The sequence below is a fragment of the Halichoerus grypus genome, chromosome 15, assembly GCF_964656455.1.
Source record: "Halichoerus grypus chromosome 15, mHalGry1.hap1.1, whole genome shotgun sequence".
In the NCBI taxonomy this organism is placed as follows: Eukaryota; Metazoa; Chordata; class Mammalia; order Carnivora; family Phocidae; genus Halichoerus; species Halichoerus grypus.
In genome coordinates this window covers 57964434-57978976 of record NC_135726.1, presented here as the reverse complement: position 1 = coordinate 57978976, position 14543 = coordinate 57964434, and the positions used below count along the sequence as shown (strand labels likewise).

General features: G+C 54.1%; 1 protein-coding gene across 1 annotated transcript in view; it reads left to right on the top strand.

The window, feature by feature from the left end:
- Window positions 1–1779: 1779 nt before the first annotated feature.
- PTPRH (protein tyrosine phosphatase receptor type H) overlaps window positions 1780–14543 on the top strand; it is a 28926-nt gene continuing 16162 nt past the window's right edge. Inside the window, 7 exon segments of the mRNA XM_078062644.1 lie at window positions 1780–1942; window positions 6481–6624; window positions 8486–8623; window positions 9584–9850; window positions 10986–11252; window positions 12388–12654; window positions 13790–14056. Coding sequence (XP_077918770.1) covers window positions 1780–1942; window positions 6481–6624; window positions 8486–8623; window positions 9584–9850; window positions 10986–11252; window positions 12388–12654; window positions 13790–14056 — 1513 coding nt within the window.

Below are 14543 nucleotides of genomic sequence, written 5' to 3'. Positions count from 1 at the left end.
TTTCATGCAGCTTAATACCGTCTAGCTCCAAACGGCAGGATCTCGCTCTTTCTGATGGCTGCGCACTATCCCATATACACCACACCTTTCCCCTCTCGTCGGTCGGTGGACCTGTGGGCCCCTTTGAGTCTGTGCTTTCCTGTCCTTTGACCTCACCCCTGCTTTTCAATCCCTGCCCCAGCTTCAGGCCACCGTGTAGGAAGGCGTTGGGCCAGGAGAGGCACACAGCTGTGGTGCACCCTCGGGCAGGGGTGAGTGTCATGGGGGGTGTGCGCCGCGCTCCTCCCAACGGCAGAGGCCCAGCGCTGCCTTCTGCGCACCCCTGCCTCGTGCCCACGCGGTGGTCATGCTCGCGGGCTCTGCCGCCCCGGTCCTGAGCGCTCTGTCCGCCGTCAGGAGCCGGGGCTCACGAAACACGGACGGGGGCAGGGGTGTGAAGTGAGCGCCCCCCCAGCACCACGGGAAGGACCGTGGAGGGAAATTTCCTGCCCCCATCTGTCTGAAGAACGTCTTCCCTTTTATTTTTTACTGAGACGCGTTGACATGGAACATTGCGAGCGTTGGTGCGTGCGGTGGGAACAGGGAGGTCCGGTCTCCTAACAACTACGAACTTTACAGTCGGGCGTTGTTGGCGGTCATTGCTGAGCTGTGACCATGTTCTGTGTGAGGTCGTTTCTACTCAATCCCAGAAAAAAACGTTCTGGCCGCGGCTTTGCTGAGACACTCTTCACATTCCATCCAGCTGCCCACCCAAGGGTGCGCGGGGCGGGGCGCCTGGCGGGCTCAGTGGGTGGAGCCTGCCGCTCTTGACCTCAGGGTGGTGAGTTCAAGCCCCACATTGGGCGAGGAGCCTACTTAAAAAAAAAAAAGAAAGAAAGAAAAGTGTGGACGTTAGGGGTTTATGGTATATTCACAGAGTTGGGCAACCATCACCACCATCAATGTTAGAGCCTTCATCACCCCAAAAAGAGACCCCGTGCCTTCCAGCCTCACCTCCCCGACCACTCCTGCCCTCCAGGCCAGGGCAACCAGCAGCATAACTCATCTTTAAACGTGTTCCCGATCATTTGGGGTTCGGGTTGTTGTCAGCATTTCTCAATGATACGTGATTATGCTTCTATCCCATCCCAGTGTGTGGGCTCCCCAACAAGAACAAGCGATTCTCCGACCCCAGCTGGGCTCCTACCGTCCAAGTCAGCTCTGGCACCGTCTACCCGTCCCACAGGACTGCCTCCCACCCCCGGCCAATCCAAGTCCTCATTGTCACCTGAGCTTCTGATCCACCGGATATGGATGAGAGGTTCCCACGAGCCCCTCCTTGGGTTTGATTAACGTGCTAGAGCAGCTCACAGAACTCGGGAAAGCCTTTCACTTACCACATCGTCGGCCTGGGGCTCAGGAACAGCCAGATGGAAGAGGTGCTCGTGGCCAGGTGCGGGGGCGGGGAAGCACGTGGGGCTCCCGTGGCCTCTCCCCGCACCACCAGGTGCTCGCCGACCTGGCACGCTGATGTTAAGTCCAGACTAGGCCAGGGCCCCGCAAACCTGACCCCCAGCTCAGGGTCACCCCCTCCCATCCCCATTCCACACAGAGCTCTGGCCACACCAAAATACTCTCAGGTCCCCTGAGTCGTCCCAGCTCGCCCCCTGGACACCTGCCCTCCTCTGCCGAGCCGCCTTCCCAACGCCATTCTCCACTCACCAAATCCTACTCTAGTATTGAGACTCAGCCCTGGGGTGCCTCCTGCTGGGGGGCAGACACCTCCTCAGCGCTCCCGCCATGCCCAGCACTACCCTGGTCACGGCGCATTCATCTCACACTGGGGTCCCCTTCCCCGACCGTCTCCTCGGTGCCGCGCCCTTGGCCAGGACCAGAAGACACCGTTTGCCCACTGAGCTCGTGGCCGGCCTGTGGTCAGGCTGCAGGAACCTGCAGATGTCGGGTAAGTAACTAAGGGGATTGGTTCGAGATGGTGAACGAATATGGATTTAGTTCCTGAAGGAGCCATACGGGGAGAGGTTAGCATGGAGCAGAGGGGCTACCAGCCACAGAACAATAAAACTGGTGAGAAACTCAGGTAGATGGAAGGGGGTCACGGACTGGTGGTGGAGGGGGACAAGGTTGGCGGCTGGTGGGGGCCAGAAAGGGGATGGCCACGGGAGGCCGTAGAAGGAGTGGCTGAAACACCAGAACTCTGTGGTCTCCTGGTTCTGGAGGCTAGAAGTCCCGGATCGAGGTGTTAATAGGGCTGGTTCCTGCTGCGCGATTCCATGCGTATCTCGTTCTGGAAACGGTGGACTGGGGGCGCCTCGGTGCCTCACTCGGTTGAGCGACGGACTCTTGACTTCGGCTCAGGTCATGATCTCGGGGTCCTGGGATCGAGCCCCACGTCCAGCTCCACGATCTCTCTCTCCCTCTGTCCCTCCACCCCGCTCGTGCTCTCTCTCTCTCAAAATAAATAAATAAATCTTAAAAAAAAAAAGAGAGAAAAGAGATGGCAGACTTTTAAAAATGGAGGACAGACCCGTGGTTGTCGGGAGATACAGTTTGGGGATAGTCAAATCTAAAAGGGCGTAGCTCAAGGTAATTCCTCAATGACGGGGCAGGTCTATATCTTCACTGTGATGGTGGCTACACAATTCTTTACATAGATTAAAATTGCATAGCATTACACACACACACACACACACACACACACATGCTTAAAAACAGTGAAACCTGAGAAATGAGGCCTGTAGTCCAGTTAACAGTATCGTATCACTGTCGATTTCCTGCTTTTGATGCTGTATTTTATGTGTGTGAGATGTTACCACGGGGGTTAGTGGAAACAAAGCTCACATGGGGCCCCATGTACTATTTTTTGCAACTTCCTGGGAGTCTCCAATAATTTCAAAATAAAATGTTTAAGAAAATGTTGAGCTTTGTTCATCAAAAAACAAACCCAAACCCACCAAAGATGAAGTATTTCTCTTCCTTCTTCTTCCTCTCCCCCTCTTCCTTCCCTTTTGGGACATTTCAGTCCTAAAGCCGTTCAGTGGGAACGAGCCACATAGGCGTCCACGGTGGTGGTGGTGGTGGTGGTGGGAACAGGCAGGGGTTCATCGTGGGGCGTCAGGGTGAAGCAGGGTGGGGAGGGTGTTCACGGGGTGGGCAGCCCTGTGTGCGGAGTCAGAGAGATTGAGCAGATGAGAAGGGTCTTTGCATGGGTGAGGAGTGGGTGGTGGAAAAGGAAACAGATCATATATAGGAGGCTTGCTCGTAGAAATACGTTTATTAAGTCTATACAAGCTAGACGTACCCTGTCAGAGAAAGGCGTTAATAATATGGAGAGAAAAAGTGAGTGAGTTACACATGAAAAAATGGCCAATATCATTGGCCATTAAGGAAATGCAAATCAAAACCAGGAAGGACCACCTCATGCCCATTAGGATGGCGACAGTCAAAAAGAAAATCAGAGGTGTTGGCGAGGATGTGGAGAAATGGGAGCCCTTGGGCACTGTTGATGGGGATGTAACATGCAACAGCCACTGTGGGAAACAGCATGGCGGTTCCCAAAATAATTAAACATAGAATTACCATATGTGGAGCCAACACACTGGGATAATTGAAAATAATTGAAAGCAGGGTCCCAAAGAGATATTTGTACACCCATGCTCAAAGCAGTGTTATTCACAATATCTAAGAGGTGGGAGCAACCCAAGTGTCCATCGACGCATGAGTGAATAAACAAAATGGGGACTATCTTGTATACATACACACAGTAGAAAATTACTCACCAGCTGGTGGTGAGTTGTCCCGAGCCTCACTGATGGCCCCCCACTCCTCCATCCACACTGTTGACAAAGGAGTTTGGACTGCTCTCCCCCTGAGCCTCCTGGGGGCTCCTTGTAGAGCTGATAGGAAATGCACATTCTGGGATTTGTGGATGAGCTTGGGGTGGATGAAGGAGCAGGGCTGTCTGATGTCCTGCCCCTAACAGGCCTATCTTCCCCCTTCCAGCCTCCAACCCAGTCAGAGGCCTAAAGGTAGAGGCTCAGCCCACCAGTTCCATCACCCTGAGAAGGGAGGTCCCTGAGGGTCCAGGCCCTCAGCTGTACCTCTAGGGGATCCAGTGGTCTGGGGATAGCATCCCAGGTGGTCTTCACAGCATCCCAGACACCTGGATTGTGGTGGATGCACTTGAACCCCAACTTTGTATGAATTCTTAGTGTGGGCTGAAAAGGACAGAGGGAGCAGCCCCAGGGAGACCCTCTGCATGTCTACAGGTGACAAATGACCCTCCCTAGGGATGACCCTACCAAAGAGAAAGAGAAAGTTCATTGCATTTGATTCTTGAGGCTGCCATAACAAAGTACCACCAACTGAGGGGCTTAAAGCAACAGAAACATGTTGTTTCACAGTTCTGGAGGCTGGAATTCCAAAATCGAGGCGTTGTCATTCTCTCTTTGGAGCCTCAAGAATCTTTTCTCACCTCTTCCAGCTTCTGGCGATTGCTGGCAATCTTTGGCATTCCTTGGTTTGAAGATGCATCACGCCAATCTGCCTCCAGCTTCCCATGATATTCTTCCTGTTTGTATCCAAATTTCTCTCTCCTTCTAAGGACACCAGTCATTTGATTTGGGGCTCGTTCTACTCCATGTGAACTCATCTTCCCTTGATTACATCTGTGAAGACCCTATCTTCAAACAAGGTCACATTCCCAGGCAGCAGGGGTTAGGATGTGGACATATCTTTCTGAGGGACACAATGCAACCCACAGCAGTCACGGAGGTGAGGATTAGCCAAGATAACTCCCAGCTTCGAGGCAACAGTAGGAGCTGGTTGGTGCTCCAATAGAGTGCTGTGGGAGCCCACACTCCCATGGCCTTGTTAAGACAGATAGGCAGTGTCCACATTTGAGATGTGGTCTCCCCTGAAGCTGACTCTAAGGAGAAGAAGAGGAAATGAGGTCCGTGGAGCCTGGGGCTCCAAGATCAGGGATGCCCAGACTGACACCCCATCCTAGGCTTCTAGCTTCCGGGCCCTATTTCTAGGGAACACCCTCCTTAGCAACCAGGTCTGTCCAGGTGTGGTGCAGGTACCTAGGGATGTGGAAATGCTGACCCTCCTCCCTCTCTTTGTGCCCAATCTGGTGACAAACCTGGAGATTCAGGACGCAGCATAAGCTCTGTCATCCTGACCTGGACAGCTCCCCTGGGCCCAGACCACCCACCCGACACCTGCTGGGTCCAATGGTGGGAGGCAGGTTTCACCAGTGAGACCCTGCACATCTCAGGAACGTGGGTCATGGAGGAGGGTCTGGGAAGTGGGGCCCTGTACACCTTCACCATCCGGAGAGATGGAGCAGAGCCAGCAGCAATACACAAGTCTTTGATGTGCCCACAGGTGAGACTCATGCCTGTTCCAGGGTTGTAAGAAGGGGCTGGTCTGGGCCTCTGAGATCTTTCCTAGGAACTGGAGTGTTCTCAAAGGATGGAGCCCTGTTGTTAGGGAGTGTCTCTCCTTAGCAAGGGGGTGTGCAATCACCTCATTTTCCTGACCTACCTTTGAGAGTTAGAGCTTCAGAAGACAAGAAATACCCTAAAGTATCCGAGTCCAAGTTTCTGGTGTTCGGGCTCGGTTGGCTAGCTCTGTGTTTTGGCCTACCTCTCATGTACTGGGTCTACTGGGCTGGGAGGATGTGACAGGTGGGAGACCCAACATCATGGACACTGGAGGACAGGGACCTGGGAGGCTGAGACACTGCACCCCTTCACCAAGTGTGGATGCCTACAGGTGCTCTGGGGCAGAGCGGGTGTTGGGGGGGGCATTTCCAACAGTCTCTCCTCACTTGTCACCTCCCAACAGGGTCACAGATCTGCACAAAGAAACTCAGACCAACAACTCAATCACCCTGGGGTGGAAGGCCCCCACAGACCCCCCCTCTCAGGCCCACACATACTGGGTCCAGTGAGCCCCTGGGGGACATCCCCAGGGAGAGCAAGACCCCCGAGGACATCAGGCCAACTAGACAGGCAGGACCAATGAGACTTGCTATGAGGTGCAGACTCTGGAACCCAGGACTTCGTACAGCTTCAACGTGTGGGAAGAGAGGAACAATGTGGCCAGTTCTGCACAGAGCCTCCTTACATCCACAGGTGAGATGGGCCCCCTTCTTCCTGGTGGGGGCTTAGGTTGGGCCTGGGGGCAGTGGGAGGTGAGTGGACTCCAAATCCCATCAGGCCATGGGGTCATGACTTCATAAGCTGCAATGATACAGAGCTTCCAAGGGCTTATGGAAGTTGTAGTTTGAAGGGGTCTGTTGTTTGTCCATTTGGGGAGGACAGAATATGGGAGATGAAGAGGAGTTTTGGTTTTGAGAAGGAAAGGATGGACTAGTTCTCAGAGAATTGGCACCACGGGTGGGAAGTAGGGGTGGGTGGGGGGATAGAAAGCCACCCTGTATGGCTCCTACTGACTCCTCCTGTCCTGTCCACCCAGCCCCAAGCCCGGTCACCATCACCTCCTGCATCACCACCTCTGGGGGACACGGGGTCATCTTGACCTGGTCCTGCCCCAGGGGAGGCTACGAGGCCTTTGAGCTGCAGGTGGGTGGACAGCGGGACTCCCAGAACGGGTCCTCCTGTGGGAGGAGGGTGCCTGTGTCGGGTCACTGGCCAGCCCAGTCCTACCCAGCCACCGTCACGACCATTTGGGATGGAATGAAGGTGCGTCTGCCTCTGTGACCCGTCACACTGAGAACACAGGTGAGCAGAGCCCCACGGGGATGGGAGCCTGGAATGAACAGCTATCTGAACCCCACTGTCAAGGCCATGGTCACTGGAAATGGGGAAGGTGCAAATGCACTGGGTACCCCGGGGACACCTTTGCCATCAGTCTCCCACACGAAAGAGGCTGACCGGTGTAATGAGTGGGATGTCCCAGATGATGGTGTGTGCCTTCCAAGGCATATTGTGACTCCTGTCTGTTCTCTCTCTCGGATCATTCACTCTGGGGGAAGCTGGTAGCGTGCTGGGAGGATGTCCAGATGCACCATGCGTGATGCATGAGGTGAGGACCTGAGACCTCCCGCCAACAGCCATGCCAGTGAACGCTCCTGGAAGTGGGTCCCCCAGCCGTGGTCAAAAGCCTTCAGATCACACAGGCCCCGTCAACATCTTGGTGTCATCCTCACGAGAAAGCCCGAGCCAGAACAGCCGGAACGCTCCTGAATCCTCGCACACAGAACCCAAGAGACGGGACGTGTTCACTGCTGTCTCCACCACTCAGTCTTGGGGTGATTTGTGACTCAGCAGTAGGTAGACCATACATACGCGTTACCTCACTATAACTCACGACAGCTTCTTGAGGTGAGTCGTACTTGTCATGGAGATGGAGAAGGGGCAAGCTTTTACCATATCGGGGACCTGGCAATACCTGAGACCCCAGAACGGCCAGAAGCAGCCACTGCTCTGTATCTGTAGATTGTGTCTTCAATTCCGCTTGAAAAACACGGAGACAGACACAGAGAGGTTGGATGAGCGGAAGGTCACACGGGTGGTTAGTGGTAGGACTGCAGAGGTGGGTGTGTGACCCCAAGACGTGCATTCTTGCTTTCACACTGCTCGTGAAGCGAAGGAAGCCGTGTGTGCTTATAATCAGTAAGTCCTCAAAATACCCCGAGAAGCCCGTCCGGACCCTGGAGGTCTTAGGGACGAACCAAAATACATGGGGCTATGATTTATCAAGGGTTTTAAAAGGGCCAGTCATCGCTCTAAGATTTTATATGTGATTACTCACAGCATATTTATAAGGGGTTGTATCCATTTTTTCTTTTTTTTTTTTTTGCTGGTGAATCTGAGTCACTGTGAGTTTAAGCCATTTGCTCAAGGTCACAGGTAGAATGGGCAAGGTGAATAAGCAAATACTGACCGTCCGGTGTGTGTGACAGATAGAGCCCAGGGTCCTGCCGGGGCTAAGAAGGCGTCCGACCCAGTGTGGTGCATGTGGGACTGCATCCTGAGGGAGGAGTAGGAATGAGATGGTTGGGGAGAAAAGTAGGAGGGTGTGCCTGGCAGGGAGCCCACATATGCAAAGTACAGGAGGCAGGCGGAAGTGAACTGGGCTCATCTGGGGAGGGCTGCTAGGCATGGAGGCAGGGGGAGTCGACAGGGCCTGGGTCAATGGGGAGAGCCCACTGCAGCACAGGGGTTTAGACCCAGCTTGGTCTCCTTGAGACACAGAGCCGGACGGGGTTCTCTCCCAGGGCCTCCTCCAGCTCTGACCATCCAGGACCTGCACTGTGCATTCATGCAGCAGTGGTGAGCAGCGCCATATCCAGGCGATTTTGGTGGGATAGTGTAAGCTGAGGCAGGAGCTGCAGGGGAGACCCCATGGCCAGCGGGAGGAGGGGCGTCCAGGACCAGAGCTGAGGCCTGGGGCAGGACTGGGAGCTTCCACTTCCTTCTCCTCCCTTCCAGCCGTGCTCTGTGGCCTCACCGTGCAGCTCAGAAAGAGGAAGTTCTTGAATTTAAAGTCCAGCAGGTGAAAGGTCGGGCTGGGACACTTGGGTCCAACGGCAGTGACTGGAGACATGAAGAGGACCAGAGGGGGCCTCGGGGCCTGGGGGAGCCTGGTGCTGCTGGTGAGTGCTCCCAGACAGGGGCGGGGAGCTAGGTCCTAAGGGAGTAGGTGCTGATGATCTGGAGAAGGAAGCAGGCCACTGGATTGTCAGCGGGACACACCTGGGCTCTCAGATCAGGCCATCAGCTGTGAGAATGAACTCTGGTTTCTGGCAAGACTCAGGTGTGCCCACAAAGACCCAGCCCCTCCTCCCTCAGACCCAGGAGTCCGGACCCCCAGCCCCTCCTCCCTCAGACCCAGGGGTCCAGACCCCCAGCCCCTCCTCCCTCAGACCAGGTGTCTGGCTCCTGGTTCCCAACCTCGATATCTTCCCCCATTACCACCCTGTTGATTGCTCTCCTGCCAGAGTCTTCCAAGCTGGTATTTTTCAGAAAGTATAACCATTAGGTATATATCCTGACCTTATGGGTAGAGCTGGCCCCAGCTCCTGGGTCCCCGGAGCTCCACCCCTGCCACACTCCCCTTCCTGCCCCGCAACACATACACACACAGAATAGACAGAGGGACATGGGGTGACCTTTGTTAGAGCCGAGTCTGGGGGAGGAATCAACTCACCGTGTCCCTCCTCTCCCTCAGGCCCAAGAAGATTGGGGTGGGGGCAGAGGAGAGGAGGGTTACTGACCAGGACCTCCCAGCCCCACAGTCAGCCCTGGGTCAAGGGAGATGAGGCTCAGAATCTGACTCTTCTCTCTGGGTTCTCCCTAGGGCCTATGCAGTTGGACAGGGGCCAGGGAAGCTGGTGAGTGACCCCTGCTGAGTCTGTCCCCTACACGGAGGAGAGGGTGCACTAAATCCCCATGAGCTCTGGTGTGGAGGGTGGTCTCATGGAGGGCAGGGTGATCCATGGCCAGCTCTGATGGAAGTGGTTCTTCCTGGACTCGGGGCAAGAGCTGGGGGTAGTGGAAGGGACAGTACTGACCTGCTGCCCTGCTAACACCGGGCCCTCCTTCCCGAATCTCAGTCCCCAACCCCGTCACAAACCTGAGCGTGAAGGACCGGACCAACAGCTCCATCACCCTGAGCTGGACGGAGCCAGCTGACCCTAACCATCAGAACTACACCTACTGGATCCAGTGGACTGGTGCCAATGGCCAAGCTGGGAACAAAAGCACAACCAACACCAGTGTCCTAGTGGACGGACTGCAACCCGGGTCCTCGTATGAATTTGCCGTGTGGGTAGAGATAAACGGAAGCAACAGCTCCAAGGAGACTTGCGACACCACCACAGGTGAGGGACAGCAACCACTCCTGTTCTTGGTGGGGTGATAGGTGGGGGTGGAGAATTGACAGAACAACGGAGCAGACTCTCTAGCCCACCATCTCCTTGGGGCATGTTGAGCAGGAGATGAAGAAAGAACATCACAGGTTCTGAGTTGGGATCAGTCAGGGTCTAGGACCCTCCAGGATACAGACCATAAGATGAGGGGGTGTCTCTCCTTAGCAGCCAGGGCTGTGTGGGGAGCAAAGGCATGTTGCCTCAGCCCTGGGGGGATTAGGTGTGTGGAATGTGGACACTCTGACCCCCTGAGTCTTCTCCTTGTCTCCAAATGTGTCACAAGTCTTGAGGATGGAGCTCGGACCATCAGCTCTATCACCCTGATGTGAATAGCTGCTGTGTTCCAGAGCTCCACTGTCCAATATGGTAGCCCTGTCCCCCGTCATGTGTGGCTATTTAAAATTAAGTTCCCGGGGTACCTGGGTGGCTCAGTCGGTTAATCGTCTGACTCTTGATTTAGGCTTAGGTCACGATCTCAGGGTTGTGAGATGGAGCCCAGCATTGAGCTCCACAAGATTTTCTCTTTCCCTCTGCCTTTCCCCCTCCCGCTCATGCATGCTCTCTCTCTATACAAAATAGAATAAAAATACAATACAATGCAATACAATACAGTAAAAATTAAGTTCCCTAAAATGGGAAATTCAGTTTCGCATTTTATGTGCTCAAGAGCTCCGATAAGGGAGTCCCACTTCCCCTTCAGTATCCCACTGGGCTAGTGCCTGTTATATTGGACCCTGGGAGAGCATTTCCATCTTTGCAGAAATTCTATTGGAAAGCGCTGATCTAGATCCTTGCTACTCAAAACATGGTCCACAGGTGGGCAGCACCAGCGTGAGCCCAGAACTGACTGGAAATGCAGAGTCTGTGTCATCTCAGACCAACTCAGTGGGAACCCGTATCTTAACAAGATCCCCAGTGTTATGTAAGGGCACTGAAGTTTGAGAAGTGCTGGTCTAGACCACACACCTTGCATCTCCTGGGACCAGTCGATGAAGCAGGACTGGGGACTTTGAGGGCAAAAGTGTGCGCTGACTGTCCCCCGATCTGCTCCCTTGATGACACGGGACCCCTTTCCCTAATTTCTCAGCCCCCAATCCCATCGGGAACCTGAAGGTAGCAAATCAGACCACCAGCTCCATCGCCCTGAGCTGGACGGAGCCAGCTGACCCTAACCATCAGAACTACACCTACTGGATCCAGTGGACTGGTGCCAATGGCCAAGCTGGGAACGAAAGCACAAACAGCACCAGTGTCCTAGTGGACAGACTGCAACCCGGGTCCTCGTATGAATTTGCCGTGTGGGCAGAGATAAACGGAGCTACCAGCTCCAAGGAGACTTGCAACACCACCACAGGTGAGGGACAGCAACCACTCCTGTTCTTGGTGGGGTGATAGGTGGGGGTGGAGAATTGACAGAACAACGGAGCAGACTCTCTAGCCCACCATCTCCTTGGGGCATGTTGAGCAGGAGATGAAGAAAGAACATCACAGGTTCTGAGTTGGGATCAGTCAGGGTCTAGGACCCTCCAGGATACAGACCATAAGATGAGGGGGTGTCTCCCCTTAGCAGCCAGGGCTGTGTGGGGAGCAAAGGCATGTTGCCTCAGCCCTGGGGGGATTAGGTGTGTGGAATGTGGACACTCTGACCCCCTGAGTCTTCTCCTTGTCTCCAAATGTGTCACAAGTCTTGAGGATGGAGCTCGGACCATCAGCTCTATCACCCTGATGTGAATAGCTGCTGTGTTCCAGAGCTCCACTGTCCAATATGGTAGCCCTGTCCCCCGTCATGTGTGGCTATTTAAAATTAAGTTCCCGGGGTACCTGGGTGGCTCAGTCGGTTAATCGTCTGACTCTTGATTTAGGCTCAGGTCACGATCTCAGGGTTGTGAGATGGAGCCCTGCATTGAGCTCCACAAGATTTTCTCTTTCCCTCTGCCTTTCCCCCTCCCGCTCATGCATGCTCTCTCTCTATACAAAATAGAATAAAAATACAATACAATGCAATACAATACAGTAAAAATTAAGTTCCCTAAAATGGGAAATTCAGTTTCGCATTTTATGTGCTCAAGAGCTCCGATAAGAGAGTCCCACTTCCCCTTCAGTATCCCACTGGGCTAGTGCCTGTTATATTGGACCCTGGGAGAGCATTTCCATCTTTGCAGAAATTCTATTGGAAAGCGCTGATCTAGATCCTTGCTACTCAAAACATGGTCCACAGGTGGGCAGCACCAGCGTGAGCCCAGAACTGACTGGAAATGCAGAGTCTGTGTCATCTCAGACCAACTCAGTGGGAACCCGTATCTTAACAAGATCCCCAGTGTTATGTAAGGGCACTGAAGTTTGAGAAGTGCTGGTCTAGACCACACACCTGGCATCTCCTGGGACCAGTCGTTGAAGCAGGACTGGGGACTTTGAGGGCAAAAGTGTGCGCTGACTGTCCCCCGATCTGCTCCCTTGATGACACGGGACCCCTTTCCCTAATTTCTCAGTCCCCAACCCCGTCACAAACCTGAGCGTGAAGGACCGGACCACCAGCTCCATCACCCTGAGCTGGACGGAGCCAGCTGGCCCTGCCCATCGGAACTACACCTACTGGATCCAGTGGACTGGTGCCAATGGCCAAGCTGAGAACAATAGCACAACCAGCACCAGTGTCCTAGTGGACGGACTGCAACCCGGGTCCTCGTATGAATTTGCCGTGTGGGCAGAGATAAACGGAGCCACCAGCTCCAAGGAGACTTGCAACACCACCACAGGTGAGGGACAGCAACCACTCCTGTTCTTGGTGGGGTGATAGGTGGGGGTGGAGAATTGACAGAACAACGGAGCAGACTCTCTAGCCCACCATCTCCTTGGGGCATGTTGAGCAGGAGATGAAGAAAGAACATCACAGGTTCTGAGTTGGGATCAGTCAGGGTCTAGGACCCTCCAGGATACAGACCATAAGATGAGGGGGTGTCTCCCCTTAGCAGCCAGGGCTGTGTGGGGAGCAAAGGCATGTTGCCTCAGCCCTGGGGGGATTAGGTGTGTGGAATGTGGACACTCTGACCCCCTGAGTCTTCTCCTTGTCTCCAAATGTGTCACAAGTCTTGAGGATGGAGCTCGGACCATCAGCTCTATCACCCTGATGTGAATAGCTGCTGTGTTCCAGAGCTCCACTGTCCAATATGGTAGCCCTGTCCCCCGTCATGTGTGGCTATTTAAAATTAAGTTCCCGGGGTACCTGGGTGGCTCAGTCGGTTAATCGTCTGACTCTTGATTTAGGCTCAGGTCACGATCTCAGGGTTGTGAGATGGAGCCCTGCATTGAGCTCCACAAGATTTTCTCTTTCCCTCTGCCTTTCCCCCTCCCGCTCATGCATGCTCTCTCTATATACAAAATAGAATAAAAATACAATACAATGCAATACAATACAGTAAAAATTAAGTTCCCTAAAATGGGAAATTCAGTTTCGCATTTTATGTGCTCAAGAGCTCCGATGAGAGAGTCCCACTTCCCCTTCAGTATCCCACTGGGCTAGTGCCTGTTATATTGGACCCTGGGAGAGCATTTCCATCTTTGCAGAAATTCTATTGGAAAGCGCTGATCTAGATCCTTGCTACTCAAAACATGGTCCACAGGTGGGCAGCACCAGCGTGAGCCCAGAACTGACTGGAAATGCAGAGTCTGTGTCATCTCAGACCAACTCAGTGGGAACCCGTATCTTAACAAGATCCCCAGTGTTATGTAAGGGCACTGAAGTTTGAGAAGTGCTGGTCTAGACCACACACCTTGCATCTCCTGGGACCAGTCGTTGAAGCAGGACTGGGGACTTTGGGGGCAAAAGTGTGCGCTGACTGTCCCCCGATCTGCTCCCTTGATGACACGGGACCCCTTTCCCTAATTTCTCAGTCCCCAACCCCGTCACAAACCTGAGCGTGAAGGACCGGACCACCAGCTCCATCACCCTGAGCTGGACGGAGCCAGCTGGCCCTGCCCATCGGAACTACACCTACTGGATCCAGTGGACTGGTGCCAATGGCCAAGCTGAGAACAATAGCACAACCAGCACCAGTGTCCTAGTGGACGGACTGCAACCCGGGTCCTCGTATGAATTTGCCGTGTGGGCAGAGATAAACGGAGCCACCAGCTCCAAGGAGACTTGCAACACCACCACAGGTGAGGGACAGCAACCACTCCTGTTCTTGGTGGGGTGATAGGTGGGGGTGGAGAATTGACAGAACAACGGAGCAGACTCTCTAGCCCACCATCTCCTTGGGGCATGTTGAGCAGGAGATGAAGAAAGAACATCACAGGTTCTGAGTTGGGATCAGTCAGGGTCTAGGACCCTCCAGGATACAGACCATAAGATGAGGGGGTGTCTCCCCTTAGCAGCCAGGGCTGTGTGGGGAGCAAAGGCATGTTGCCTCAGCCCTGGGGGGATTAGGTGTGTGGAATGTGGACACTCTGACCCCCTGAGTCTTCTCCTTGTCTCCAAATGTGTCACAAGTCTTGAGGATGGAGCTCGGACCATCAGCTCTATCACCCTGATGTGAATAGCTGCTGTGTTCCAGAGCTCCACTGTCCAATATGGTAGCCCTGTCCCCCGTCATGTGTGGCTATTTAAAATTAAGTTCCCGGGGTACCTGGGTGGCTCAGTCGGTTA